We start from the raw sequence: 27477 nt of genomic DNA on the forward strand, positions 1-27477 counted from the left end.
GCAAGCCTCCATGAAGCCACCCGTGTCACCCAGGCAGAACAAATCATGGTGCATGGAAATGCTGGTGTATATGTGCCCAAACTGGCATTTTTGTCTACAGTATTTTCAGGCATGCTGATGTAAGCAGGTTGAAAATTTTGCTCACTGCTCTGGGAAAAGTTTCAGCTGGAATCAGTTTTATTTTTTGGCAGTTATACAAATTTCTGGATAAAAGGGTTTCTAATGAAGTAGGGAAACAGACAGTTAATTGTAGCATAGTGCAGTGTGCTGTTAAATACCGCCATAATAGATAAAGAAAAACACAGAGTCAAGAAGAGGCTGTATGCATGCCTTGATTTGCATACATATGTGTATATTTGTCTATGTTGTCACATTATTTGCAAAAACCAATAAAATTGCTTTAAAAGAAGTGATCATTAGTGAGCAGGAGGGACTGGGCAGAAAATGGAAGTAAATTTTATATTATATCTGTGTCCACACAAGTGAGAATTGATTTATTTATTTATATTACTGTTATTCTCTCCCTTCTGGCCAGCCCAAAACATCTTAAGCATTGCTATTGGTGTGTTATAGATGTAGGGGCCAGACACATAAATCACATCCGGATCTGAACTTTCCCAAGGTTCAGGGGTGTTCAAATCTAGGGGTTTGATTCAGGCACATCTCTGTTTATTTCACACTCTTAGCCAGCCCATCTTATATGTCTCCTTTATGAGTGAGGTATACCACCAGTGACAGAAAACAGGGGTGTCATTAAAGGTGATTTGAAGACAATAGACACCCGTTATTGTAACCACATTAATACCAATGTGGATCTTTGCCTTCCTCTAGTGACTGAACCAGGTATAGAAATTTAGACCTGGTCTTGTACCCTAAGTAATAGATGCAGAGGTCATGGGTTTGATACTAGCAGAGAACCTACCTAAAGGATAAAAAGAAAAGGAATACTTGTGGCACCTTAGAGACTAACAAATTTATTAGAGCATAAGCTTTCGTGAGCTACAGCTCACGACCAAATGCATCCGATGAAGTGAGCTGTAGCTCACGAAAGCTTATGCTCTAATAAATTTGTTAGTCTCTAAGGTGCCACAAGTACTCCTTTTCTTTTTGCGAATACAGACTAACACGGCTGCTACTCTGATACCTAAAGGATAATCACACTAACTGTGATCCTCCAGAGATAGCTGCTTTCCATTTGCAAACCAGTCCAGATAATGCCATCTCTTAAGTTAGATTGGTTGGTTCATAGTTTTTAATGTAATTTTGCAAACATTTCAGGAAGCTCCCATAGTGGCAAGAGCAGCCCTGTTTCTAGAATGCGCTCGCTTCGTTCACCGCTGCAATCGCGGCAACTGGCCAGAGTGGATGAAGGGGCACCATGTGAACATCACTAAGAAAGGCCTGTCCCGTGGACGTTCTCCAATAGTGGGGAACAAACGGAACCAGAAGCTGCAGTGGAATGCAGCCAAACTCTTCTACCAGTGGGGAGATGTAAGTTTTCACCTTTTTTTTTTTTTTCTTTAAGCTAAAATAATCAAATGGCAATCAAATCAAGAGGAGTGGAGGGGCTCAAAATTTAATGTCCTTCCTTCTAGCATCCACTTTAGACACATAGGTCCAGATCTTCAGCAGGTGTAAATCAGCCTGGTTCCATGGGAGCTATGCCAGGATATACCTGCTGAGTGCCTGGCCCTCATTGGAAGCTGCATCATGCAGCTGTTAGTATGAAATGCTGGGGTAAACTCATTTTTACTCTTCTCACTTATTGCACTGCAGAGGTTCCAGCATTTTGAAGCCTGGATATCTGGCTTTAAGTGAGATTTGTGTTACCTTTCTGTTTTAATAAAAGCAAAGATATAGCATAATGAGTGTCAGGCCAAACAAAAAATAAATATGCAAATTGGAGTTTGTAAATAAAATGTTCCGCAGCCTAGGGTCTTTATGTAAGCCTCTCCACATGGACAGCCAAACCAATCCATAATCCCCTTGGTTACTTCAGATACTGTTGAGGAGCGCGTGCCTCAAAAATCATTAAAAACAAATCAAAGGCTTAAAAAAATACAGGCACTTGATGCAATTGCTCTGCACCTTCCAGGAGAGATCACCAGCACAGCCTTGCTCCCTCTATGTCTAATCTACCCTGTTTGTGGAAAGGACAGGGATTATGTACTCCTTTTATTTCCCATCATGCCTTATTCCAGGATAGGACTGCTTACATGACTGCCTTGGTGGACTGTATCTCCCAGCTTGCTCTTTTCTCAAGGTTCTGAGAGAGGGAGACAGAGGTTGGCTGTAATCACCAGGAGCTAGTTTGATCCCTCCCCATGGAGCCAGGGTCAGCAGCAATATGAATTTCAAACTGTTTCCTCCTCACAATCAGGGCATCTGCTGTCCACAGGAATTGTTAAAAGCTATGCTGGAATGGAATATTACTTGGTCCAGGAGGATCCCTTCCCAAACCTCAAAGGGCCTGTGTGTACCGTTGCAGCAATTTGGTACTTGCACTTTTTTTTCCCTAGGCATTTTCATCCATCTCAAGGTGGGCTTTTCTGGTTTCACAGTGACAGACTGAAGGGAGCCTCTGGAGAACAAGATTCCAAAGACCCAATGTCCATTATGTGAGAGCAGCAGTTCATGCCAAGGAAACTAGTTGGAGCTATTGCCAATGAGCAGACACTGAAAACGAATAATTGATTACCTCAGTACAAAGGCTCTTCAGTGTTTTGAGATGCCAGGCTTTCTCCTGCCCCAAGGTAACGAGGGGGCCATGAAATCCTGAAGGCTCTGGCTTCCATTGACATTTGCTGCATCCCTGCTGATTTACTAACATAGCTGATAAGTAAATACACAGAATTTGCATCTGTGTAAATACTTTTATTTAAGCACGTAGTTGCGTGAGTCAGAACTAGCTATCCTGCTCAAGAAAGGTAGAAAAACCTGCAGCAACAGAAATCAGTGGTACTCTGCAAGAGAGAGTTCAGGGACACCCTTCAACTCAAATTGAAGACATTTCAGGGTTACTGCTCCAGCCCCCTTCTCCCAACTCTGGCCCACTCACCCACAAAGGAGAGCTGTGAAATACTGAGGAGGGAGGGGCCTGTGATTTAACCCCTTTCTTTGTCTCTAGTGCCTCCTTTCTCCTCACCCTGTAATATTAATTATAGATATGGGTTACAGTCACCAAAAGTGAAATCTCCACCATGTCCCCAATGGTATAGGTGATGTTCGTGAAGGGCACAGTGTATAAAGACACCAAATGCATCCGATGAAGTGAGCTGTAGCTCACAAAAGCTTATGCTCAAATAAATTTGTTAGTCTCTAAGGTGCCACAAGTACTCCTTTTCTTTTTGCGAATACAGACTAACACTCTGAAACCTGTCTAAAGAGAAGCTTTGCCATGGTAAAAAGCTGTGGTTCTCGTTAGCCTTCAGACACATTCTGTCATCACACTAGCTTATAAGGATATTGTCAATGTTAGGGGCTTGGGGATTTTTATAGCTTTCAGTTTATTTTTTAGCTTCTGTTTTATTTCTAATTCCCTTTTTGGAGGCTTTTACATAAAATGTCTTTCCCTGCAGCAAATATTGTTTTTTTTTATCTTATGGGTTTCAAATACAGCAGGCGCCAACATAGCTCTCTTGTGTTTACCTTTCCTGGCACCGTACCACAAGTTTGTGGAAATATGCTCAGCTCTTGGAGTTGAATTTTTGAGCTAATAGCTTAGCAGCAATTGTGCAGAGGAAGCACACTCTTTTATTATTATTGTTAATTATTACTTGCACCTCTCCCTCTCTTTTTTACTTTATTTTAAAGTAAGGGAAAATTCAGAGCCAACTCTTGACAGTGCAACGTTTTCCCCATATTTAACACCCATCTGCTGCTCTTGGAAGGTGCCAAATTGACATGTGTCCCTGGAGACTTAAGTCTTCTGTTTATCTACAGAGCCAGGGCACCATGGTCAGCACCTCCCTTTGACCTAGGACCATTTTCTTGGTGAGGCTGAGGAGCACAAAACACGTTTCAGGAGGGGGCTCCAAAGGCAGCTTTTGTGCTGTCTCAATCCTAAGCTAACTGTATGCAAGGCTAGTCCTCTGGTGTAACCTGTGGCAGCAGCTTAGAAGGCGTTTTAAATTATGCTGGCTACTAATGACCTCAAGAGGCCACTGTGCTGGCTAGAGATTGCCTAGGTATAAGGAAGCTCAGGTCATATCCCTTCACCTGACCCTCCCAACTGTGTCAGCATCAGGGAATATAAGAGCCACTACACTCAGCTCTGTGCCACCAGAAGATCCCTGTGCAACCCATAACTTGCAACCCTGGCTCAAGAGTCACTTAGCAGTGGGACATGAAGCTTCTGTACTACAAGGGAGATTCTGGGTCAAAGTCAACAGGAATGAGAGGGCAGGTCACTCTTGAAGCCCATTTAGTCCCTGGCCTCTTCCTTCAGATTGCCAGCAAGGTTGCTGAGTTATTCTAACTGTGGTGATGTTTTTTCTATGAGGTACACTTGAGCACTGAGAGTCAGATACTGCTGTGGGGGTGCCATTATAAAACCCTGGGTTAGGTAAAGAATTAGCCTCAGGCCACCAGACCTAACCTACCAAATAGCCCTCTCATAATAACAACTTTAAGTCTCTACTGACCAGGGCAGGATTCAGAATGCCACTAAAAGTGATGGGCCCATTACTAATCCCCTGAATCAGTCAATCCAATCCCACTAGTGACATTGTCTTTTTAAATGACAGACTTTTCAGTCTGTTCTGGTCAGTCTAGTCTATCATTGCCTGTGGCTTCTTTTGTTAAGCTGCCTTCATCAACATGGAGATATATTGCTCTATCCATTATCTAGGCTAGCCCAGGATAATTCTGTCAATCAGTTCCTATTAGGAATTTAGTACAAAGTAGCATTATTAGTTAGGTTGCTGTGTAATTATAGCTGATTGTTATATCATCAGTCAGGGTAGACAACAGCAGTAGTAATGAGTGGTAAATTTACGCATCTTTGAAAACCAAGCAAGACATTTCTTCCTTAAATAACTGAAGTGAGGAGAGAGAAAATGGTATGAAGGATTTTGGAATTTACTCAGCAATGTGTAACCTCACAGATAACTGAGATTGACAGCCGTCCAGATCAGCTTGCAGACCACACAGTTCCACATTCTCCTATCCCATACGGAGTCTATCAGCTCCATTTTAACAGCAGCTGCTTAGTAGCAATAGGAATGAGCCTTAATCATACCTATCTGTGACTGCTTTTCTTCCTCTGCTTCACTTCGGTTTAGGCAGATAAATTATGCTGGTACGTCAGTTCTGAGATTCAGAGGGTCAGAAAATCAGCTTTAGTCTGTCTCTCAGGAACTCCCTCTAAATCCAAGAGGGCCTCAGTGCCAAATTGTTGTTAAAACAAAGAAATGACTCCCATTTGCTATCTTACAAAATGATGCTATAGCAAAGTAAAATGTTCCATGTGATTTTCCATGTTCTCTTAGATGTGCGTTGCTTACATACAGCATCACTTTGGGAAAAAAACCTCGGGAGTTCTGAACTGGTCTTAATGTTAAGCGTTCTGCTTGCTAATCGACCCAGCTGTGGCATTGACCTCAGAACCTCCGCTACCCTAACATTCAGTAACGAGGCCATTAGAGCGGGTTTTGTTTGTTTGTATGACTGGAGAAAAAATTTTTTTAGATTTATTTTTTTTCCTTCAGTGGGAATCTCTGTCTCCTAGCTGCTTATATGTCCCCCCTCACTATCTGAGCGCCTCACAATCTGTAATGTATTTATCCTCGCAACACCCTGTGAAGTAGGGCAGTGCTGTTATCCCCATTTTATAGATGGAAACTGAGACATAGAAAGGCTACGGGCCAAATTTTTAAAGGTATTAAGGTGCCAAACTCCCATTGAAATCCATGGGAGTTAGCTGCCTAAATGTCTTTAAAAATCTGGGCCTAAATGACTTGCCCAAGGTCACCCAGGAAGTCTCTGGTGGAGCAGAAAATTCAACCTCAGTCTCCTAAATTCCAGGCTGTATCCTCACCACCAGACCATCCTTCCTCAGCAGAAAACCTTCAGCAGAAGGATGGCACATGTCACTGCATAATTTTGATGAAAAAAGAGGCTGTGGAAGGAGGAGAGGCGGGGCTGGAGTCGGGCCCTGGGGGAAGGGATGGAGTGGGTGTGGAGCCTGAAGCAGGGTCGGGGGTTGAGCTCCCCCCAGCAGTTTGAAAAGTCAGTGCCTGTAGTTTCAACCAAACATAAACACTTTTTCCAAATTTTGATAAAGGTTCAAAATTTTGACCAAAAATAGAAGAAAATATTTGCAATTTGTTTGGTGGTGATTCCGGCTCTCCCCCCCAACCCACAGTTTTCTCGATTGCTCTTGTGATTTAAAAAAATACCAAAATGTTTTGTTCTTAACATGAAATTTCCAGCTGCCTGAGAATGAGCAAGATCCAGGTGAGTCCCCTCCGGTCCTCATTCCCTTGTGCTTTCTTTTCCTTGCTTCTTGCTGGCAGGCAATTGGCATCCGACTCAACGAGCTGTGCCACAGTGAGAGTGAGAGCCCAGCCAACCTGCTGGGCCTCATTTATGATGAGGAGGCCAAGCGGAGACTGAGAAAGGAGGATGAGGAGGAAGACTTTTTAGATGACAGTAAGGAGACTCCCTTTACTACAAGAACCCCCGCTTGTAAGAACCTCTGCTTTAGGAGCACTTAATTTTTCTTCTTCTCTTTCATATTCTTGCCACCCAACTGTATTCCCCACCAATTCCCTTCCCTTTCTTTCTGTGCCTGATGTAAAATATACCATATGAGTAGGTATGGTAGGCAATAAGAGACAATGAAAGTAATAGCATCTAAAACACAGGCAAGTGAGTTGCAATTATTTTAGATTGCGATTATAAATAAATCTGATCAATCTCTTATATCTAGGCTCAAGTGCTTGTACACCATTCTGACTCCCCTTCTTCAAAGACATCCTTATCAAAACCTAAAAACCACATTTTTTGCAAAATTAGCTACATCTGAATTTTCTTAATATTGAAGGACCAGATCCTCAGATGGTGTAAATTGGCATAGCTGCACCAAATGCTATGAATTTAAGTATTTTAATGTCCATGTATGATTCTAACACAAAAATGTAGTGAGGTGGTACAGAAAGTATCATTAAAAAACATACAATGTACCAAATCGCTGAAATAAACACATTTTAAGGACGTTGATAGATTCTGAAATCGTGATGTGATCTGTAATCAGAATAAATAAAATCACATCACATACAGACATAGGCTACAGGTGAAGATTGCAATGAACATTATATCCTCTCCAAACACCATTTGTATATGTGTGGTCTGTAGTGTACTGGCTTGTGTGTATGTGTACTACTGTTTTTTCACTGAATGTAATATATAAGTGTTGTTTATGTATCTATTGGCTTCCTTTTTATGGTTAAGGAGCTGCTCTTTTCACTGCATAATGACCACTCTGCTAGAGGCAATGGAATTGTACTCCTGTGAAATCACTGAGAGGAGAATTAGATCCTAAGTATCTGAATTTCCTTCCCAGCGCTTTGTAATATACCATTTGCTCCTGACCACAGTGCCTTAGCCTAAGTGGCCATGGATAGCTGTACTGGGCCAAATTCTGCTTTATGCTGGTACATATGAAGGGGTGGAATGAACAAGGGGTGGAACTTTCCCCTACATACCTTGAATGACCCATGAGAGGCTTGGCAGAACTGCACTCCCTGTGTTTGAGAGAGCCTGGACTGTTCCATTCTTACTCCACCAGGGGTGCCAGATACTCCAAAAGGACAGATGGGTAGGAGGCAGGGCCACTGTGTCAGATAGGTCCATGGTGGAAGCTGGCAGACAGCACCCCATGAAGGAGTGTAGAAGCAGGAGTGCTCCCTCTACATGCCAGGGAGTTCAGAATGCCACTCAGCATCCACACTATGGCTTCATCTACACCAGGTGTTTTGCTGGCATAACTATGATGGCCAACAGTATGAAAACAAATCACACCCCTTAGCTGAATGTCAGAAGCAACTATGCTGACCGAAAAGTGCTTCGGTCCATTTAGCTAATGATCTTTGGGGCAGAGGCCATTATGCTGGCAAATCTCCTTCTGTTGGCTTACACTGCGTCCCCACTAGGAGGCTCTGCTGGCATGGCTCTGCCAGCCAAGGCTATGTAGTGTAGACAAGTCCTAAGACAGAGTACTTCCTCAAGCTTCCCCTGAGAACCTATGCGTGCCCCAGTGTATCTGCCTGTTCAGATCATTTTAGTTCCTGTGAACTCCATCACTCGTGACAGGAGAAATAAACGAGGAGCCTGCATGCGAGGTAAACATGATCAGACTTTGTCTGGTAGCCTATAGCGTTCTCTCCATTCCTGAAGCATTCCCTTGTTTGTTCAGTTTCTGCGTGTTTCTTTGTGCAACATGACAGGATCAGACGTGAGAAAAAACAGGGGGAACATAAAATATCTCCAAAAGACATTTGGATGGTTCATTAAGTGACAAGCCCAAAGCATTCAAAAAAAATCAGGATCGTTAGCAGTTTCAAGGGACCCCAAAACAACTACCAGCTTTTTTTCCTTCTATATGTTAGCCCAAAAAATTCTTTGCAAATTGGTCAAGGCCACAAGAACACTTCATTGTCTTCAAGGTTTGGATGGGTGTTGGACCAGTTGAAAAATATCATGAACATAGATTTTGAAGCTGAGCATATAGACTCCATTTCAGCAAAGCCACTTACACATGTGCTTAACTTTAAGCATGTGAGTAGTCCTATTTGTGTAAAGTCAAGCATGCCTGTAAATACTTTGCTTTGCTGAATCCCTCTTTAATGGAAATTTGTATCTTACTAATTTCTAAACACTTGAGGGTGCAATAACTGCATGTTATTGTCCCATCTCTAAATGACATTTGTATTCATTATGTAGAACAAAGTTGCAGGGCTGCTGTCTTATTTAGTCTTCTGGACAGTTATTAACAGTAAGCACAGTACTTGTATGTTGACTGTTCACAATGATGTGTATGATTTTCAAAAGAACAAGCATGACAATGAGGCTACCCTTTCTCAAGATTATTGCCCTGATAATCTCACTTAAAATGGCTGCTGATTTGTTATTGGTTTGAGTTCATCTTCATTTAGGACACAAGCTTAGCCATAATTGCAATCTATTTGGCTGGATGCAAAGGTATATAGGACATGAGAGTATCTGTTTCTAAATCTGTATTGTGCTAATATATAGTATTGTATGTAGAGTTTATATTTTGAGACCACTTCGAGTTAGCCGATGTTTTGATAACAACATACCTCACAGTATATGGGATTTGTGCTGTCAGATAGATATGGGCATGGATCTGTCCTTTTAATATTAGAAAAGTAATATAGGAGTCTAGAATTTAATCATAACACTTTTCATATGCACCTTGCATTGTGCATCATGTGTGTCCATCAATTCTTGGTTCCAAATTTTGTATCATGTTTTCTCTTACCAAGCAAATCTCATTTCCAGGCACTGTGAACCCTACCAAATGTTGTTGCCCTTTTGCCCTGAAGATGGCGGCATGCCAGCTTCTCTTGGAGATCACCACCTTTCTTCGAGAGACCTTTCCCTACATGCCCAGGCCACGCACTGAGCCTCTCGTGGTAAGTGAGCCACAGGAATTAGAGATGAAGAAGTTCCCATAAGGTTATTTTCCTCATACACCTGATGAAAAGGATAGATTAGTGGCAGGGATTTAATTATGCTGAAATTTCCACAGAAGGCTGAACGATTAAGACACACCATTTCCATTAATGTTAATGAGAGTCTTAGACCCAAATCTCAGTATGTCACTAATGACGGTGTACCTGACAGGCTGACATGATGTGGCATCACAGCCGTTAGAGTTTGAAGTTGGTTGCTAAAATATTTTACAGACCTCCAATGAAGTAAATCAGCCAAAAGGAGGAAATCAGCGTGGCAAATCTGTGTTGACCTTTTCACTATGTAATAAATGGCAGCGTTACAAAACAGTGTTACAAAACTACAGAGTCTTAGAGGTGAAAATGCATCTTACTAAAACAGATATGTTGAAAGTAAGAACATCCTGGCTAATTAGGATCTGTAGGGATCTGTGTCTTTGAGCCACACAGAAATGCTGCCGATTAAGAAGTTTTCAAACTCTGCTGTGGGAGAAGAAGAGGAGGACTTGTTTTATAGTGTGAAGCTGGAAGAAAACTTAGTCTCACTATGTAAGAGTCTATCAGAAATAATAGCATTAGCCTGACAGTTTGAATCTTATACAAGTGGTGAACAATTATGGCCCCTAACATTCAGGAAATAAGGTGAACTGAGTGTTATGTTTTGAGTTAGAAATGGGTTAATGGGGGTTTCTTTGCACAAAGAAACCTTTCTGGCTTGCTTGTGCTTTTAAAGAGAATTGGGCATATGAAGATTTGGTTCCTTTTTGTTATTGTTGCTGATAAAGCCAAGTTGCTAGTAGAGCAGCTTTTTACAGATATAAACCTGGCTAAGAGCCTGAGTTACGTCTGCAGTGAAAACATTTCCTAAATGAGTGGCTGATTCCAAGATGTTCTAAGCATTTGCAGATTTCACACATGTCAATGGGGCCTTGTCTAGACTAGAGGACTAGAGAACTAAACCGTTTGTATCTGAACCAATAATGATGAGCCAGTTTACCCACCAACAGTTCACTCCACACCCACCAGCAGCCAACCTCCCCACTCCTCACCTCCTTCTCTCCCGGCTGAGCACGCCGCGTCCCTGCTCCTCCCTTTCCCGCCTGCCCACCACCTAACAGCTGTTTGGCGCCACTTAGGACTTTCCGGGAGGGACGCAGCACGCTCTGGGGAGGAGGCGGAGAAGAGGCAGGGCGGGGTGGGGACTTGGGGGGAAGGGGCAGGGCGGGGCTGGGTGGGAAGAGGCGGGGCGGGGGAGTCAAGCGCCCACTGGGCAGAGGGGAAGTCAGCGCCTATGGACTGATTTGCTTTAAGTTTTGCCTTATATTCCAAAACCATTTCAGTTGCAATGTGATCTGAATGCCTCTCTCACAGTTCCTGGGGCATCTACCAGAAGCAGTATGTTGTGCGAGTTTTCATAAAGCCAGAGGTACACTGTGGGGGGTCAGTGAAAGATGAATTGAATCCTTTCAGCTAGTCTGCATCCACATTTGTTCAGATTAAACCAGTTAAACTGGGATTTTCAGCGCTGCCTAATGGAGTTGAGGTGCCCAATTCCCGGTGAACTGAGGTGTCCAACTCCCCAGACGCTCCTTTGAAAATCCAGCCTTAAACTGATTGTTAAGCAAGTGGAAAAGTCATCCGTTCTTATCACTTATTATATCATCTGTTGGACCAGTTAGGTGGTTTTCTGAGGGGCTGCAAAGTGTTCTACATGTGTTTTAAGGGCTGTAACTGGTCTAATTTCTCTCATGCAAAGCACCGCTAAGTCTGTAATGTTTCTACTCTTTTGTATGTTTGTGTGTGTGTTTTTGTGTTTGGGAAAATTCACTTTTTTCAAAGCAGCTTTTAATGTAACAGAACGTCACACACTCCTATCAACTCCCAGTAACTTCAGTAAGAGTTACAGGTGTACAGCCATGGATGAAATCTCCTGAGTGTGAGATAAGAAACTGATATTTCCTCATGATTAACTCTTTGGATTGTTTTAAGACAGTTTACTACAGGGGTAGTCTGTAGGCAGACCGTGTGCCAAATCCGGACCACCAGATGCTTTTGAACAGACCCCAAAATCTTTTTATTTACTTATTATCATTATTGTTATTGGTTTTGTATTATTTTCTCTGGAGTCTGGACCTTGACTATACGTTGGCCAAGAAATTTGGATCTTGACAAAAAATAATTGATTACCCCTCATTTACTGTAACACCTCTTCCTCTGTTAAGCCTGACAAATAGCTCTGCCATTTTACATTTCTATACCCTAGTGGTTTTCATGCAAAACAGTCTCCAAGATATCAGTGTCACCAAGTGGATGTTGTGAATAAAATTATAAACGAGTGGGGCCAAGGAGCTCTGTCTCTCTACTCTCTTTGAGGGCCATGCTCACGACTGCTTCTCTTGCTGTCTGCTGGCGTTTTCTTTGTTTTTCTGCCTCTGACGCATATGTGCGCACATACACACGCACACATACCAGCTGCAAGCAATCCCCTAACCCCGCTGTGTTTGCCACCAGTCCCAGGGAAATCCCCCTGACCACACGGTTCATGCAGCCTAGTGGCTCAGGCAGTACCCTCCTGGTGGTTCCAAATATCACTACATTCAGGGGCATTATATTGCTCTATCCATTTAGCCTGAAAGATGGGTGATTAGCATATCCATCGTCTTTAACCAGATCTGTGATCGTCTATAGATCAGAGACCCAGTTGATGGCAGCTGTTAATACCTTCCAGCAGAATAATATCCCCTTGCATTGAGTATACAGTAGCTGAGATCCAAATTCAATCAGGATTTGAAAATGTGTCAGTGTAGGTTAGCTATGAAAGGATTAGGTTAACTGGGAATTTAGTTCCAGATGGTAGAAGTAGGATTTCCATTTGAGGGCAAGTCTTGCTATAATGATAATTCTTTGTTGCTGGAGAAAAGTATAAGAGCTTATGCTATTCACATGTTTCTATGATCCACATGATGCAACAGGACCTGGAGAGCTGCAGGTTGCGTCTGGATCCTGAGCTGGACAGGCACAGGTATGAAAGGAAGATCAGCTTTGCTGGGATTCTGGATGAAAATGAAGATTCGAAAGACTCCCTGCACAGCAGCAGCCACACGCTCAAATCTGACACTGGCTGCGAAGAGAAGAAAGGTTTGTCAGTAGAGTGAAGCTTTCATGTTGTCAGGGCTTGTTATGTGATGCTGTATTTTATGTCTCTTCATTTCCATAGACAGTTAAAATCAAGAAGCCATAGAGCCACATGGCATGAATAATTTTTGAGCTACCTTTAGACTGTAATGTTGCATATGTTATGTGTGAAAAACAAAGATTTTTAAGTCATCTGGGTAATGATATTAGCAGAACCAAACAGGGGTTCTGAAAAGCAAATGGTGTAAATTCAGTAGTACCTTTTGGTGCAATGCTTAGTTAAAAGTAACAATGTTTGATCTGATTTTTGTATTTTCTGATACTATTCTTCAATGTGGGATAAAAACCACACATGGGCCAAAAGATTGGATCCTTCTGTGAAAATCCCTACCTGTGTTCAGAGGTCATGGCATTTAACAGAATTATTGGTTTAACCCCTGACCTCTTTTGGTTCTTTACTACCACATGAAAAACACATACCTATGTGGCTCTTGATGGCTAGCAGGTTAATATTACCAACATATTGCGTGTTGTACAAGCAAAGCTCAAGCTCACTGTGTTTGCTGAAGGCAGCAGAATGTTTTCCATTTTAAAACCATCTCATGCAAAATCCCCACACTATATGATGGTACAAGTGTTGCAATACAATATGCAGTCAGTAGTTACTTGATATTTGCTATTAGAGACTGAATGCTCTGGACAGTTACCTGTAAATGACAGTTGAGTTTGTGTGTTTTAGTGTAGAACATTTGCAAGGCACACCGTTTAAAATCCTTTTCATAACAAACATGTAAAGACATAGACATTCGGTAACAATTTTTTTTAAAGGGGTGGGATTTATGGTTTGTGATTTTTGTGAAGAATTATACTTGTGTGCTATACAATGCAGATCATCCAAGGGAACCACAGTTACAGCTTGCCTTTGAAGTAAACCATGAGATTTCCCTTGACTATGAAGGGCTTTGGATCAGGCCCGTATTGCATTCATGCTCATGGTTGAGCTGTGATTCCATTCACAAGTACATACATTCATATATGAAATGTTTCCAAGAATTATTTGTAAAACTGCTTCAAAAAACGCATGGAATGGGACAACTACTGATAGCGAAGGCAGCTTACCATCAAACTGCAGAGTCATCTTGAAGATTTCTCATATAACCCACTTCCTTTTCTTCTTGACTCTTGGTAGCAGCCATGGAACGCACAAGTCTCCAGAGTTTGACATTGCCAAATAAATCAGGATGAGAAGTCCCTTATGAATTAGGTGGCTACAACTTTAAATTTTAAAATAGCAACTGCCTGCAACCACCTTGTGCTGTGATGCCATCAGATCGTCTGAGGAAAGCAAGGTTGGGGTAGCAGAGTACATGAATAGAAGGCCTCCTTAAAACATTAGGTGCTGCAAGAAATGGTGGTGGTGACAACACGGAATTGGGTTTGCTCCCCGCATAGTTACTGTGCTGCACACTTTTGGATACAATGTAAAATGTTTTTTTCTCAAGAATAGTTCCAGCTCATTCTGCTTAACTAAATTTTCCCTGCAGTTTCAGTAAAGCATGGGGGGTCCTTCTTCACTTCTTGCCCTCAGGTTTGGTGTAGTATTGCTGTGCAAGTTTTACAAAGCTGCTATGTTGCACCCAGAGGCAGCTGCATTTTAGTGATGGGAAAAGTGATCCCTATATAGAGGCTGCATTTCAGTTCATACATTAGCAAAGTGCTTTGTAATATTTTGTTCTGAAATATGTTAAACAAATACAAGATATTATTTTTTTAAAGTGTTCTTTGCTCTGGCTACAGCCTACTCTACTGAGAATTTATCTGGGCTAAAACATAGCAGATGCAAAGATTTGAACTCTGAATCTATAATTGTCTCGCTGAAAATTGTTGTTGTGTGACAGTAATTACGTTTTTCTCACCTGCAGTGACAAAAGTGACTCTTTTCCCCAATCTCTTTAACAAGTACTAATCCATTTATTTCCTTTCATCTCCTCTTGAGTGGTAATTACTTTGCTTGATGGTCAACCCAGGTTTGTCTTAACAGCTATGCAAAAACTATGATTTTACTGTGTCTAACCTGCTACAGGTAGGTCCAAAGCATAGATATACTAATTTAGATTAACAAGTAGCCCCCAGAAAGATTTATGCACTAATTGTGTGCTAAGAGGTTTCTACAGACTTCATAAAATGTGGCTAGGTGTGCCAAAACAGCTGTGCATTTCAGGGGAATCTAGCCAGCTGTGCTGAGGTTGAACAGAATCTAACCAGCTGTGAATTAAGTCTCAGTTCAGACACTGAGAGGGAGATTCTCAAATCACTCAACAGTGATCTGTCCAGCTGATTAATGAGCAGCGCTGATTAGCTCCAAAAAGGAGACCCATCCAGCCCTATTCTGTCAATAGGATGTTAGCCACAAAAATGGGTTTGTGGGTGAGGGTCGGAGGATATAAAGCTGGGGAAATGAGAGGGATTTTCAAGACTCAGAATTCTGATTTTTCAAGTCCAAATATAATTGCATTTATATATTTTTCTTACCTATTTTATACCAAAAGGTGTACACCAGTCTCTACAGTGCACCGAAAGGTGATCTTGTATGCTCTTCTCTGAATAGATCAACCGTTTAATGGCTGAGTGTTGCAACATTTGGACTCATGTGCTGCTATTGTTTTGCCTTTGAAATAAGAGGAGAATAAAATGCAAATGATCGGTGCTTTGAACATTGAACCATTTCATGTTTGTGCTCATCGGAAACACACAGTGTCGATAGATGTATTTTTAGTGCCTGAAAGCTGCTGCCTTGTCTGAAGGAGAGGAGCTACATGCTGTTTTTCCTTTAAAGCATTCTAATGATGAAAAGTATCATGCAAAGACAGGGATTTATGCAAATCTAACTTTAAAGAAGTAACGTGTACTATGCTACTAATCTGGCGAATCAGGCTAGCTATCTGCAGTCACAAATGCTGTGTGAATGAACTAGGTGATCCTGCTACAGGGGCAGATCTGGGTTTGCAGACGTTGAATCAGCAGGAGGATAGGTTTGTCAGAGAAGCCATGTCTGCACTTGCCATTCAATCACTGGTGGACAGCAGCTGTTGTATGTGCACCAGTGCAAATTCCAGCGGTGAGCAAAGAAAGCCACAGTTGGCACCAGTTGAGTCTACTCGAGTTTCAAGCAGGAATTAACTCTACCAGTGCCAGTTGTGGTGTTCCTTGTCTTTGCTTGGAGTTTCTACCAGTGCAGTTTACCCATTTGCTGGACATCAGTGGTCAAAGCAGGGTTAATCCCAGGTATAAACAAGCTCAGATCTGATGTAACATGTCTCCAGGAAAGAAGATTCTGAGTACATTTCTGCAAAAAGCATCCCATACTGAGTGATCGATAGAGCTGCATTGGCGCTGGCTTTGGAGGGAGCCTCTTGCCCATCTTCCTTGACAGAAGTAAAGGTGCTGCAATATAGGCTGACAATAAGGAGTGGAGGGGGAAGGGTGGGCTAGGAGTTTTTTAAAATGGGGGGAAATTAAGGGGAAAAAAGTCCTCTTTTATTCTTTTAATACAGTTCCCAGCAGGAAGATCAGGATAGGAGGCTCCCGCTTGCTCCAGATTAAAGGAACCCGCAGTTTCCGGGTGAAGAAGGGGGGTTCCCTGTCCAGCATTCGCCGGGCCGGCAGCCTAAAGAGCACCAAGTTATCACGGCAGGACTCAGAGTCTGAGAATGAGGAGCTGCAGCTGTCCCACAGCAGGGACACTGTCACTGACATAGGTAACATAGATGAGATGGTCTAAAAAGGGAGCGGGGCTATTAGGCAGCATCCAGATTCTGAAATGATTAAAGCAGGTCCAGAAACAATAAATAAATATAAAGATTCATTAGAGTAGGAGAAATCTCTATTTCTGAGTTAAGCAGCTGTCTTTTCCTCTTCATGGATTGCATAAGCTAACACCCAGGAAGGCCAGAGTTCAAATCTTGCCCTTGGCGCACACTGGAGTGTAAATTCTGTTCCACACAAAGGTTGTCAATTTAAATCTCAGTGTTAGAGTAGGAACTCTTAAAATACTGGCATTTACCAGACTGGCAGCCAAATTCATGCTGTGCTTAGGAGGAGGTACACACACACAAATCATATGATATAGATATATGACATTTACAAATCTTATATTATATATATATCTATATGCCATTATATGGAATATATATTATATATAATTATAATTTTATATATATATATATATATATATATATAATATCATTACATTATATATGATATTTTATTATCCATGATAGTAGATATTGTATATGTATACATGCACATTTTATATTGTATGATATTATATGTGTGTACATTTTATATTCTATATTATATCATATAATATTTCAGACATATATGTCATTTGAGAGTGTAATAGATATCTATTCATATATGTAGAATGTAAAATTATTTTATATATAATGGCCTCCATCTTCAAAAAATTAGTCCTTATACATTTATTTGATGGAAACAAAATGGACTCCACATCACAAGAAATCTCCATTGCAATTGGCACAAAGTGATAGGGACATCAACAAAGTTGTCAAGGATTGGATAAAGCCTGAGGGCTGAACTAATCTCCCAATCTCAGAAGACCTTCTGACCCTGTCTGCTTTGCCCATGCTGTACCTCTCTTGTGGATAAATAGGAGAGCTAGTTCCTAATCTGGATACCTTTGCAAATCATAAATTCACTTGAAAAAGAAAAAGAAGACAGGACTAACCTGAGTTAAACCAGAGCTACCCCTTAATGATATTTATGGTAAAATGTTTCCAAAAGCAACTTCTGTTCTAAAATGTGGGCATTATGGAAGACCCCTAAGCAATAAATGGCTGCCGGAAACACTGGGATCAGTTCAGTGACGAGTCAGAGCTCTCTCCCTTGCCCTAGTTCTCTAGAATTAGCGTGCATAGTGTGTGGATTTTTTTCCCCTTTCATCCCCGTTTATATTAGTGTCTTCTCATGGGCACATAACGATGACATTACCTGGTAGTGGCAACAGCAGCAGGCTGATTCCACTTGGGGCTGGATTTTTGTTGATGCTTTTAACCACAGAGCCCAGTCAATGCAGATCATTGAACCAACAATTTGCAGCATCTTAGTGATGCAAGGAATTTGTTTCCATTGTTTTTAGTCCTTCCCCTCTCCCAAAAAAGGGAACAATGCTCATGACTGAGTAGTTGGTAAATTAACAGTGACTGAGAATGGTGCTTGTAATTGCCAGTCCAGCTGATGGCAAGAGGGAAGAGGGTTCCAAAGGCAGTCTATGTAATACAGCAGGTTCTGTGTACTGTGATTGGTCTCAGCAAGGCTGGCCTGTCTTGCAAGCACTTTCACTAGCTTTTAAACACATGGGTAGCAGTGAAAACCACCACATTTTGGGGTATTTTTCTTTTGAAGAAGGGAGCCCTTGGAGTGCAAGTGAACCCAGCATTGAGCCTGAAGTGCTGAGTAACACAGGCACGGAGGAGAATTACCATCGGAACATGTCGTGGCTGCATGTAAGTACAGGTCCCTCATGATGCTCTCAGACCTAGCACTTTCAGGTTTCAAAATGAATGATTATGATACACTAGTGGTAAACTGTTCACAAATCATGCTTAGTTAATGTAGCATTAGGGCTTTAAAGTGTCTGTAGGCTGCAGCCGTTAAAGAGTGGCTGCTCCCCATCTGTAAAATGGAGATAATACTTCTTTTCTCCCACCATTTGTCTGTCTCCTTTATTAAGATGATAAGCTCTTTGGCCTGGGATCACCCCTTGATATGTGTGTGTATAGCACTTAACACAGTGGAGCTGCAATCTCAGTTGGGCCCTGTCTCTCTATCTTAAGAGTTCCTAATCTGGGTACCTTTGCAAACTGTAAATTCACTTAAAAAGAAGACAGGATTCACCTGAGTTATATAGCCCCCATGACCATAGCATCTGAGCTTCTCACAGTCTTCAATGTATTTATCCTCACAACACAACAGTCCTATTATCCCCATATTGCAGATGGGGAACTGAGACTCAGATAGATGCAAGTGACTTGCTCGAGGTCTCCCAGGAAACTGAACCCAGGCCTCTCCAATCCTAAACTGGTATCCTAACTACTAGTCCATCCTTGCTGTCAGGCACTACTGTAGTACCAATTATGATCACACCCACCTTAGAAATGTCAGTACATTTGTTTGACTCCTAGTATGAGACACTAAAGGATGCAGTCACTGGTGGACGACTTGATCATATGCATCTGGCCTGCAAGGTTAGAGGGCAGTAGCACATTTTCCCATTATGGGAGGATAGACACACTCATCAATGTAAGGCATAGATTGGAGAGAGCTAAAAATATTTCTGTGCCTGTGCCTGGATGAAAGCCTGGAGAATTTTAAGGAGTGTGTACTGCAATTAATGTCTTGCAGTGATCAACATCTCTAATAAGCAGGAGATATTTTTGCTCTGTGGAATAAAACCAGGATAAAAAAACCCCAGACTATCTGAGTAAACCTGCTTTATTTAACAATTTTTTCAAAGGGAACACCAGGCTCAAGCCCTTTTCTGTACACAATCATGTTGGTATTCATTTCACCCTACAACTCGTGTAAGGCAAAATTCTGGTATTCTTAATGCCACAACTGGTGGAGTAAGTCACTGCTCAACACGAGGAAGGGAACAGACTCTGACCTGTAGCAAGCAATGAGATTCCGATTTCACTCCAGTTTTACACTGGTGTAAATACACTGACTTTAGTGGAGTTGCTCCTTATTGACATCAACATAAGTGAGGTAAAAAGCTGAAAAACAAATTAGAATATATATAATTTAAAAACCCATGATTTTTGAGTCCACCTCATGATTTCTGGGGGCCTCATTCATGAATTATGAATGTTTGGGATTGGCAGTGCTGGAGCTGTCTTATTTTGGGCAGGGGGTTTGTTAATGCACAGCACCTCCCCTCTTGCAGGCAAGTGTGTGGTGAGTGCCCCCCTCTGTTGGCTTTGGGTATTTCACTGCTAGGTACTTGGGGTAAAGAGTGGGTTCACTAGTGCCTGTCTTGACCCACAGCGCAGGATCTAAAATTTCCCTCCAGTGCCCACGTGCTGCAGGAGCTGCTCCTACCCTTCAGAGGCAGCAGCTGCAAGGAGTCCCTAGGAGGTTCTATCTCAGATGTCAACCTAGGGGGCTGGGTTTATTCCTATTTTGGGAACAGGGGATGCCCTAATGCTCCCCACCCTGAAAGGAATGGTCTCAAAACTGGTGGGGCTGCCGGCGTTTAATGATGGTCACATATTTGACAGTTTCTAACCCTGGCCCTCCCCTTTTATTTCACCGGTGTCAGTGACAAAACAGTCTTCACATGAAATAAGGGGAACACCGGTCATCTTAGGCATTCTCTCGCCACCAAACTAGCGCTCCTCTATTTTGAGTAACTCACCGCTCCCCTCTTTGGGTTCCAGGTCATGATCCTGCTGTGCAACCAGCAGAGTTTCATATGTACCCACATTGATTACTGCCACCCGCACTGCTACCTCCACCACAGCCGCTCCTGTGCTCGCCTGGTCCGAGCCATCAAACTGCTGTATGGCGACACTGTGGACTCACTCCGAGAAAACAATGTGCTGAACAATGTGGCAAGAGGCAAAAAGCAGAAGGAGGTGAGAAGGCCAGTAAATACCACCCAAACTGTAGCCCCAGTTCAGCAAGGTGTCTAAGCTTGTGACATGCTGAAGTACTTGGGTCACTCAGGGCCCATAACTGGCTGAATATATTCCTGAGCTGAAACAGACCAGATGCAGATTTTCTGAGTACATGTAATATAGGAGTCTTGTAGGAGTCATTCAAATGTTTAAGTGGTAATAATACCCCCTTAATTGTAAGGAGAAGTATTTGTGTCCTTGACACTGTTAAATTCACTTCTTCATCTCATCAGGGCAAAGATTTCAGCATCCCCGTGGGTGGAAATTTTTGCTTTGCAAGTTCATAACATTTCCCTGTCACAGAATAGGTGATTAGATGCCTGTCCACTTGGATTAATGGATATATTGATACAGAACAAAGCAGAGAGGAAACAAATTAAAGAATGCAGAAATGCTGCTCTTCAGAACACTAAATTCTGTTCATATGTTCGTATTGCCTGACACAAACTGCAATGCTGCAGTTAAGCACCAAGGAAAGGAAGGCAACCTCTAGAATTGTAACCTCTGTCACCTCTGCCAGCCGAAAGGCCTGAGATGAGCACCTTGTGGAGTAAATGAGCAGTAGCTAAAGAGCTTACTCTGCACTCTTGGTGTTATTTCAGCTCAAACACTGAATTCCAGTGCAAAATGGTAAGCTATACGATTTCATAGCCCATGCCTCATGAGTAAAGGCTATCAAACAATAGAGATAAAGAAATGGTCACTGGGCAATAAGGCATCCGTGCATACACATACAAAGATGGGGTTAGCTCAGTTGTTCTCAAACTTTTTCATACTGTGACCACTCTGGCAACTCCCAATCATCTAGCCAGGATCTAGCTGAAACGACGCTCTCATTTAGCAATAAGAGAAGCTCAGGATGGTTGCAATGCTTGACACCTGTTTGCGATCTGCTTGGGGGTCACAACCCCCCAGGTTGAGAACCCCTGTGTTAGTTGATAGGTTACCACCATTAGAAGGAAAATCTAAAGCCACACAATACACTGGAGAAACTGGTGCTCTGGATATTGAACATATCATGGCTGGCAACAGTAGGTTTGCTGGTAAATCCCATTTCTCATTGTCACTGGGCTACATGATAATCAACTTGGTTTGACTTTCAGGCAGCTGTAAATTTGTGTCCAGGTACCTATTGCTGCTTATATTTCCCTGAGAGGAAGAGAACAAACAGTTGATATACTGGGGCAGTGGGTCACAAACTCCCAGCTAGGATGGTTTTAGATTGGAATTTGTAGACTCTTGACTTTGAACTGTCTTAAAACACTTGTGTTCTAAAATGCATACTGTTGTAACCTTTTGATGAGAATATTCTAGGGCACTTTCAGGGAACACGTTCAAATTTCTGACTTGGCTTATTGGCCTTGATCCTATTGCCTTGATCTTGTTAAGGAAATTAACATTAAAATAGATTTTTTTTTTTTTAGAATTAGGGTTACTTCTGCCAGGTTGCTGGCTGCTGAACACTGTCAGAACAAAAGGCCTTATATGGACAGCTTCAGAACCATGGCTTCAGAATCCACTTGAATTAGATTCCCTGGCTTTACAAATTTGGTGTCTCAGAGATTGTCAGATAACTGAAATCCATTTCTTTTTCAGTGCTTGGACAAATCATGCCTGAGAACTCCGTCTCTGAAGAAGAGAGTAATGGATATCAACTTGGAAGGAAAAAAGGACTCTGGAATGTTGAAATACATCAGACACCAGGTACTACTATATCACCTACCACAGTGACATGCTGATTAGGGTAGGTTCTGCCTTGCTCTTTAGGAGGGTTTGCAGTGAGTAGGGTGACCAGACAGCAAGTGTGAAAAATCGGGAGAGGGAGTGGGGGGTAAGAGGTGCCTATATAAAGACAAAATATTGGGACTGTCCCTATAAAATTCCGACATCTGGTCACCCTAGCAGTGAGAGGAGAAGGGATTGTGGAACCTTGAGCCTGTGCAGGGAGTGGGAAGAGTTGGAGTGCGTGACTACTCCTGAATAATACCTGTGGAAGTAAACGGCATCCCCAAAATGGGTAGGACATGCCAAAGAGTGACCTGGAGCAGCAGTTAAAAGAACCCCAAGTTGGAGTCTGTACCTTTAAGTATGGCCGAATTAGTGCAGGAGCTTTGGTGGCTGCATCCCAGGGCTCAGGCAGACTGCCTGCATGCGGTGGCCCAACGTCGCTTCCTGAAGCAGACAGCTGCTGGCACGTCTCTGCGGCTCATGGCAGGAGGGCAGGAGGGGGGAGACGGGAGGTGGCTCTGCGTGCTGCCCTGCCCCCAGCACTGTCCCTGCAGGGGCGGCGCTTGCAGGCGCAGGCAGTGCATGGAGACATGCTGTCCTCCTCCCCCCAGGGGCGTGCAGAGAAGTGCCAGCAGCCGGTTGCTTCCGGGAGTGGCATGGGGCTATGACAGGCAAGCAGCCTGCCTGAGCCCAGCTGTGCTGCTGGCCAGGAGCAACCTGTGGTGAGGGCCTTCCAGCCGGAGCCTGCACCCCAACCCTCTGCCCCAGGCTGGAGCCCCCTCCTGCACCCAAACTTCCTCCCAGAAAGAAACTAATATAACAGCTGTTCTAAGATAAGAAGTAAGCTATTTTGAATTAACTTAACTATATTCTACATGTTTTAAGACTGAAATGTAACCACAGAACAGCTTTATGTTAATTAAAAGGCAAAGTTTAGTATAGCGTTAATAGTCTTGATGCCATAATTGTGATCATTTTGTTTTAAATTAGGAAAAAGACTTATATACAGAGGCCCCACAAAATCTAATAGCCCTGGGCCCACAGGACAGTTAATCCAGCCTGACTTTACGTGTCTGGGTATTTTAATACCTCAAATAATATGGGTTAAAAAAAGCAAGCGTTCAGATACTAGTTGTGAATTTGCTGCAGTAGCAGTTTGTGAAGACTTGTGTGAATATTTATAGCCGCATGTGTGCTGCCAACTTGAAAACCCTTTGCTTTCCCTTCTTGTAGTTTATCAGAGTTTCAGTCACTGAGTCAGGGAGCAGCAACAATAGCACAGGGCTTGGGGAACCAGTCGCACACCACAATTAACAAACAACAGATAGTCGAGATGAATAGTTTGCAAACAGCATGCAGGCTGAAATATGTTCACATCTGAGTGTGATATGTTCATATCAGGTTAATTTAATTTGCTAAAACCAGACACTGTGGATAATTCATGATCAGATAAAAGGGTAAAATCAGTGAATATGTTATTTGCTAACAATAGTTTACTCAACTCTGCTATGAAATACACTTTCATTTTCTTTAGGTAATGAGCCTGTCCCCAGCGCCTTTGTCACTGTTAATCAAGGCAGCTCCTATCCTAACAGAGGAGATGTATGGGGACATTCAGCCTGCAGCATGGGAACTGCTGCTCAGCGTGGATGAGCACATGGCTGGAGCAGCAGGTAAGAGAACCTGAACCAGAGATTGGTATTGTTGCCCTGCTGCCCATCCATAACAGATATTGGGACCTTGCAGATCAGCTTCCTGTTGGAGGAGGAATCAGTGACCCTACCTCTGGGTATGTTCTTGGGGCAACTTGTTTATTTTACACTATACACAGCAGTCACAAACAGCAGGCAGGCAATCCCCTCTTTTGGGTATCCCAGCTGAGACGCCAATGCCAGATTAGAAGAAAACAGCTCTGCTTCACCAATTGACTCTAGTTAGAGATATTAAAGGAGAGAGCACACACTCCTGCTGTGTGCCATAACCTTTCCCCAAAAAAGAAACTGCATCACAAAACTTAACAACAATACATTGTTTCTTCAATACCTCCAGGCCTCCTGGGGCAAACCAGCTCCAGGCAGCCAGCCACACTTTGGAGACTGATATCTGTGGAAATTAATGTTGTTGGCATTGATATTTGCTTGTGGGTAAACAGGTCTTTAATTTTCTGACTGTTTTCTTATCTGGCAGCTACAACAGCAAAACACAAACTTTTGCATCCAGCTCTTTTCCCCTCAAATCCCTGTGATAGGGGGCCTTTGTGAGAGAGAAAGCCACTTAAGATCAAACTTGTCATACCTCCAACAAATTTTGGCCCATTTAATTTTAATGCCTCCAGTTTGCAGCCCTTCATTTTCTCTTGTCTTATATTTACTTTGTAAGCTCTTTGAGACAGGAACCATGTTTTGTCCTGTGTGTTTGTACAGCTCCTGGTCTGTAACTGGTGCTCCAAGGCATGACTGCAATGCAAATGACGATATAAATTTTATAAAATTTGAAAAATCACATTTAGAATACACCAGTATTACTTCTGGCTTAAAGGCTGCAAGGTAATTAAGGACAAAGGGCCCAACCTTGCACTGGGATCCACTAACATGGACCCGTGTGAGTCCTCATGGGATCTCTTAGACACATAATGTAAGGTACCCAACTCCCTTCTCATTTATATTCTCACGAGCCCAGTAGGCTGACTGTTGAGGTTAATTTAGACACCGTAATTTAAAAATCCTTGGCATTTTTGTACATCATTATAACTGCATTGTGACAGAACCAAAGGAAAGAAAACACAAACAACTATTTCTTAATTAACACTTGTATTGTTTGCCCAAAAGCCACTTACTTTCAGATCAGTAGTGCTTGTGTGCTGAGCTCTTCTATGAGATGCTCAGCACCCTTCACTCCCCCTAACTTCACTTGGAGATGAGGGTGCTCAGCACCTCCCAGGATTGCTCAACACCTTGCAAGATTGAGAACTAAATCTCACCGTAAAATCTTTTTTTAATTTATTCCATTGTAAATATTTGGATTCTGAACCTGTCTGGTCTTTTGGGGAGTTATGAAGTATTCATTCATAAATTTTTTTTTCTTATTTTCTATTTTTTAGCATGAGATAATTTACCAGATTTTTAAAAAATTAATGATCTTTTTCAATGCACTGTGACATTCCCAATAATTTAGTCACTGTCTGTCTACAATTGGAATATCCCTCTATGCAGATCGATACAGTAGGATAATAAGATCCTGGACTGGGAGTCAGAAAACCTGATTTCTCTTCCCAGCCTGCCACTGATTGGCTCTGTGAACTTCAGAAAGTCACTAAAACACCGTGCCTCAGTTTCCCCCTCTGTCCTTTATAAAGTGCTTTGAGTTGGAAAGTCCTGTAAAAGTGCTGCTGCTTCTTATTTATTGGTTTCATAGTAGCAGCCGTGTTAGTCTGTATTTGCAAAAAGAAAAGGAGTACTTGTGGCACCTTAGAGACTAACAAATTTATTAGAGCATAAGCTTTCGTGAGCTACAGCTCACTTCATCGGATGCATTTGGTGGAAAAAACCAAATGCATCCGATGAAGTGAGCTGTAGCTCACGAAAGCTTATGGTCTAATAAATTTGTTAGTCTCTAAGGTGCCACAAGTACTCCTTTTCTTTTTTCTTATTTATTGTTATTGATGAATGAAGCCTGGACTTACTTTTTATTCTAAACTAATCATTATTGAGATTTTCATGAGAACAAAAGCATTCTCTGTTTTAAAAAAACAGCTTTGCTAACATCTTTTTATAAGCAGTTGTGGTGGCTATGAGAGGTGGAGTGACTGATTCCATTTCATGAAGCAAAGCACATTTTGCTGCTGCCAGTATATTGCTGATCTCATTTTCTGTGGAGCATTTTTTTTGGTAGGGTTTTGTTTTTTTTACATGACTGCAATTTTGTCTGCAAAACAAATACACTCTGAAAACACTTAGCTGATAAAATGTTCACTCCCTGCAGCTGCCATGTTCCTGTTGTGTGCTGTGAAAGTGCCTGAGGCTGTTTCTGATATGCTGATGTCCGAATTTCATCACCCTGAAACAGTGCAAAGACTAAATGCTGTTCTCAAATTCCATACCCTCTGGAGATTTCGGTATCAAGTCTGGCCTCGAATGGAGGAGGGTGCTCAACAGATCTTTAAGGTAGATGAGAAGAACAAACACACTGTTGTCTTTTGCAGTTTTGGCTTGTAGGACAGATGTATTGTGACATGATGACAAGGAATTGGCTTTAAGTCATTTCAGGAGAGGAAAAACTAATTCTGTACACCAGGTTTGTAGGGTGAGGAACTGTATAAAAAAGAGACAATCCCACAGAATTCTGGGTGAAGATGAGAGAAAAATACTTAGTAGGAAAGAAACATATTGCCTTAGATGATTGTCACAGTATAGTAAGATGGAGTTCAGCAGGGGGAAAAATGAACAGAACTAATTAGTATCTCTGACTTTTCCACCAATATTAAATTAGAAGATGATACAACATTTCCATAGTTATTAACAGGAATATCTTGTGCCTGTTGTAACTAATTGCATTGAGCTAAAATAGGACCTGATTTGGCCATTACTTGTGGAGTCGGGTACTTCTCGACCCGAGCAAGGATGGCAGAATCCATTCCGGCAATATTAATCATAGTTTTCTTTAATTAATGGGATTGGCCAGTCGAGTTGTCTGCTCACTTTTATAAAGATTTTATACATCCCAGAAGATCATCACAGAAGATCATGTTCTCCTAACCACTTTAATTTTCAATTATATAATGGATGTATCTGGGAAATGGGCTACTTCACTGCAGATTGATATACCAGATACCTTCTGATGTCTAGCTTAAAGGAACAGATGTTCTTCTTTGAGTGCTTGCTCATGTCAGTTCCATTCTAGGTGTGTGCATGCACCCACGTGCACAGTTGTCAGAGATTTTTGCCTTAGTGGTATCCATAGGGTGGACTGCAGCGCTCCCTTGAGTGCCGCACTCATGCGTTGGTATATTAGGTTCTGCCAACCCTATGCGCTCTTGTCTTCCTTCTTACTGCCCATGATGGTTGGTCAGAGCTCCTCATCTTGCACACAAGAGCATTTGTGGTTCTTCGCAGCCCGTTGTCTGTCGTCTTTGTGTATAGTTTGTAGGCACTTAGTTAGACATTAAGTGTTAGGTTAGTATGGCAGTTAGAGTCCTGGCTGGGACTTCAACCCGGAGCGGAGTG

The 27477-nt window shown here is 42.2% G+C and overlaps 1 protein-coding gene across 14 annotated transcripts in view; it reads left to right on the forward strand.

The window, feature by feature from the left end:
- The window catches only part of UNC80 (unc-80 homolog, NALCN channel complex subunit), a 192360-nt gene that overhangs the window by 90802 nt on the left and 74081 nt on the right, over positions 1 to 27477 (forward strand). For 8 of the 14 annotated variants that reach the window (XM_038421372.2, XM_038421379.2, XM_038421373.2 and 5 more), the window contains exons 23-32: positions 1279 to 1491; positions 6516 to 6687; positions 9523 to 9656; positions 12668 to 12833; positions 16385 to 16588; positions 18255 to 18355; positions 20288 to 20485; positions 22124 to 22231; positions 23790 to 23928; positions 26237 to 26418. In XM_038421372.2, the coding sequence (XP_038277300.1) occupies positions 1279 to 1491; positions 6516 to 6687; positions 9523 to 9656; positions 12668 to 12833; positions 16385 to 16588; positions 18255 to 18355; positions 20288 to 20485; positions 22124 to 22231; positions 23790 to 23928; positions 26237 to 26418 (1617 nt within the window). The remainder of the gene's footprint in view (positions 1 to 1278; positions 1492 to 6515; positions 6688 to 9522; positions 9657 to 12667; positions 12834 to 16384; positions 16589 to 18254; positions 18356 to 20287; positions 20486 to 22123; positions 22232 to 23789; positions 23929 to 26236; positions 26419 to 27477) is intronic. The other 6 variants (XM_038421377.2, XM_038421381.2, XM_038421382.2 and 3 more) reach the window with 3 other exon arrangements.

The sequence above is a fragment of the Dermochelys coriacea genome, chromosome 11 (genome assembly GCF_009764565.3).
Source record: "Dermochelys coriacea isolate rDerCor1 chromosome 11, rDerCor1.pri.v4, whole genome shotgun sequence".
NCBI lineage: Eukaryota > Metazoa > Chordata > Testudines > Dermochelyidae > Dermochelys > Dermochelys coriacea.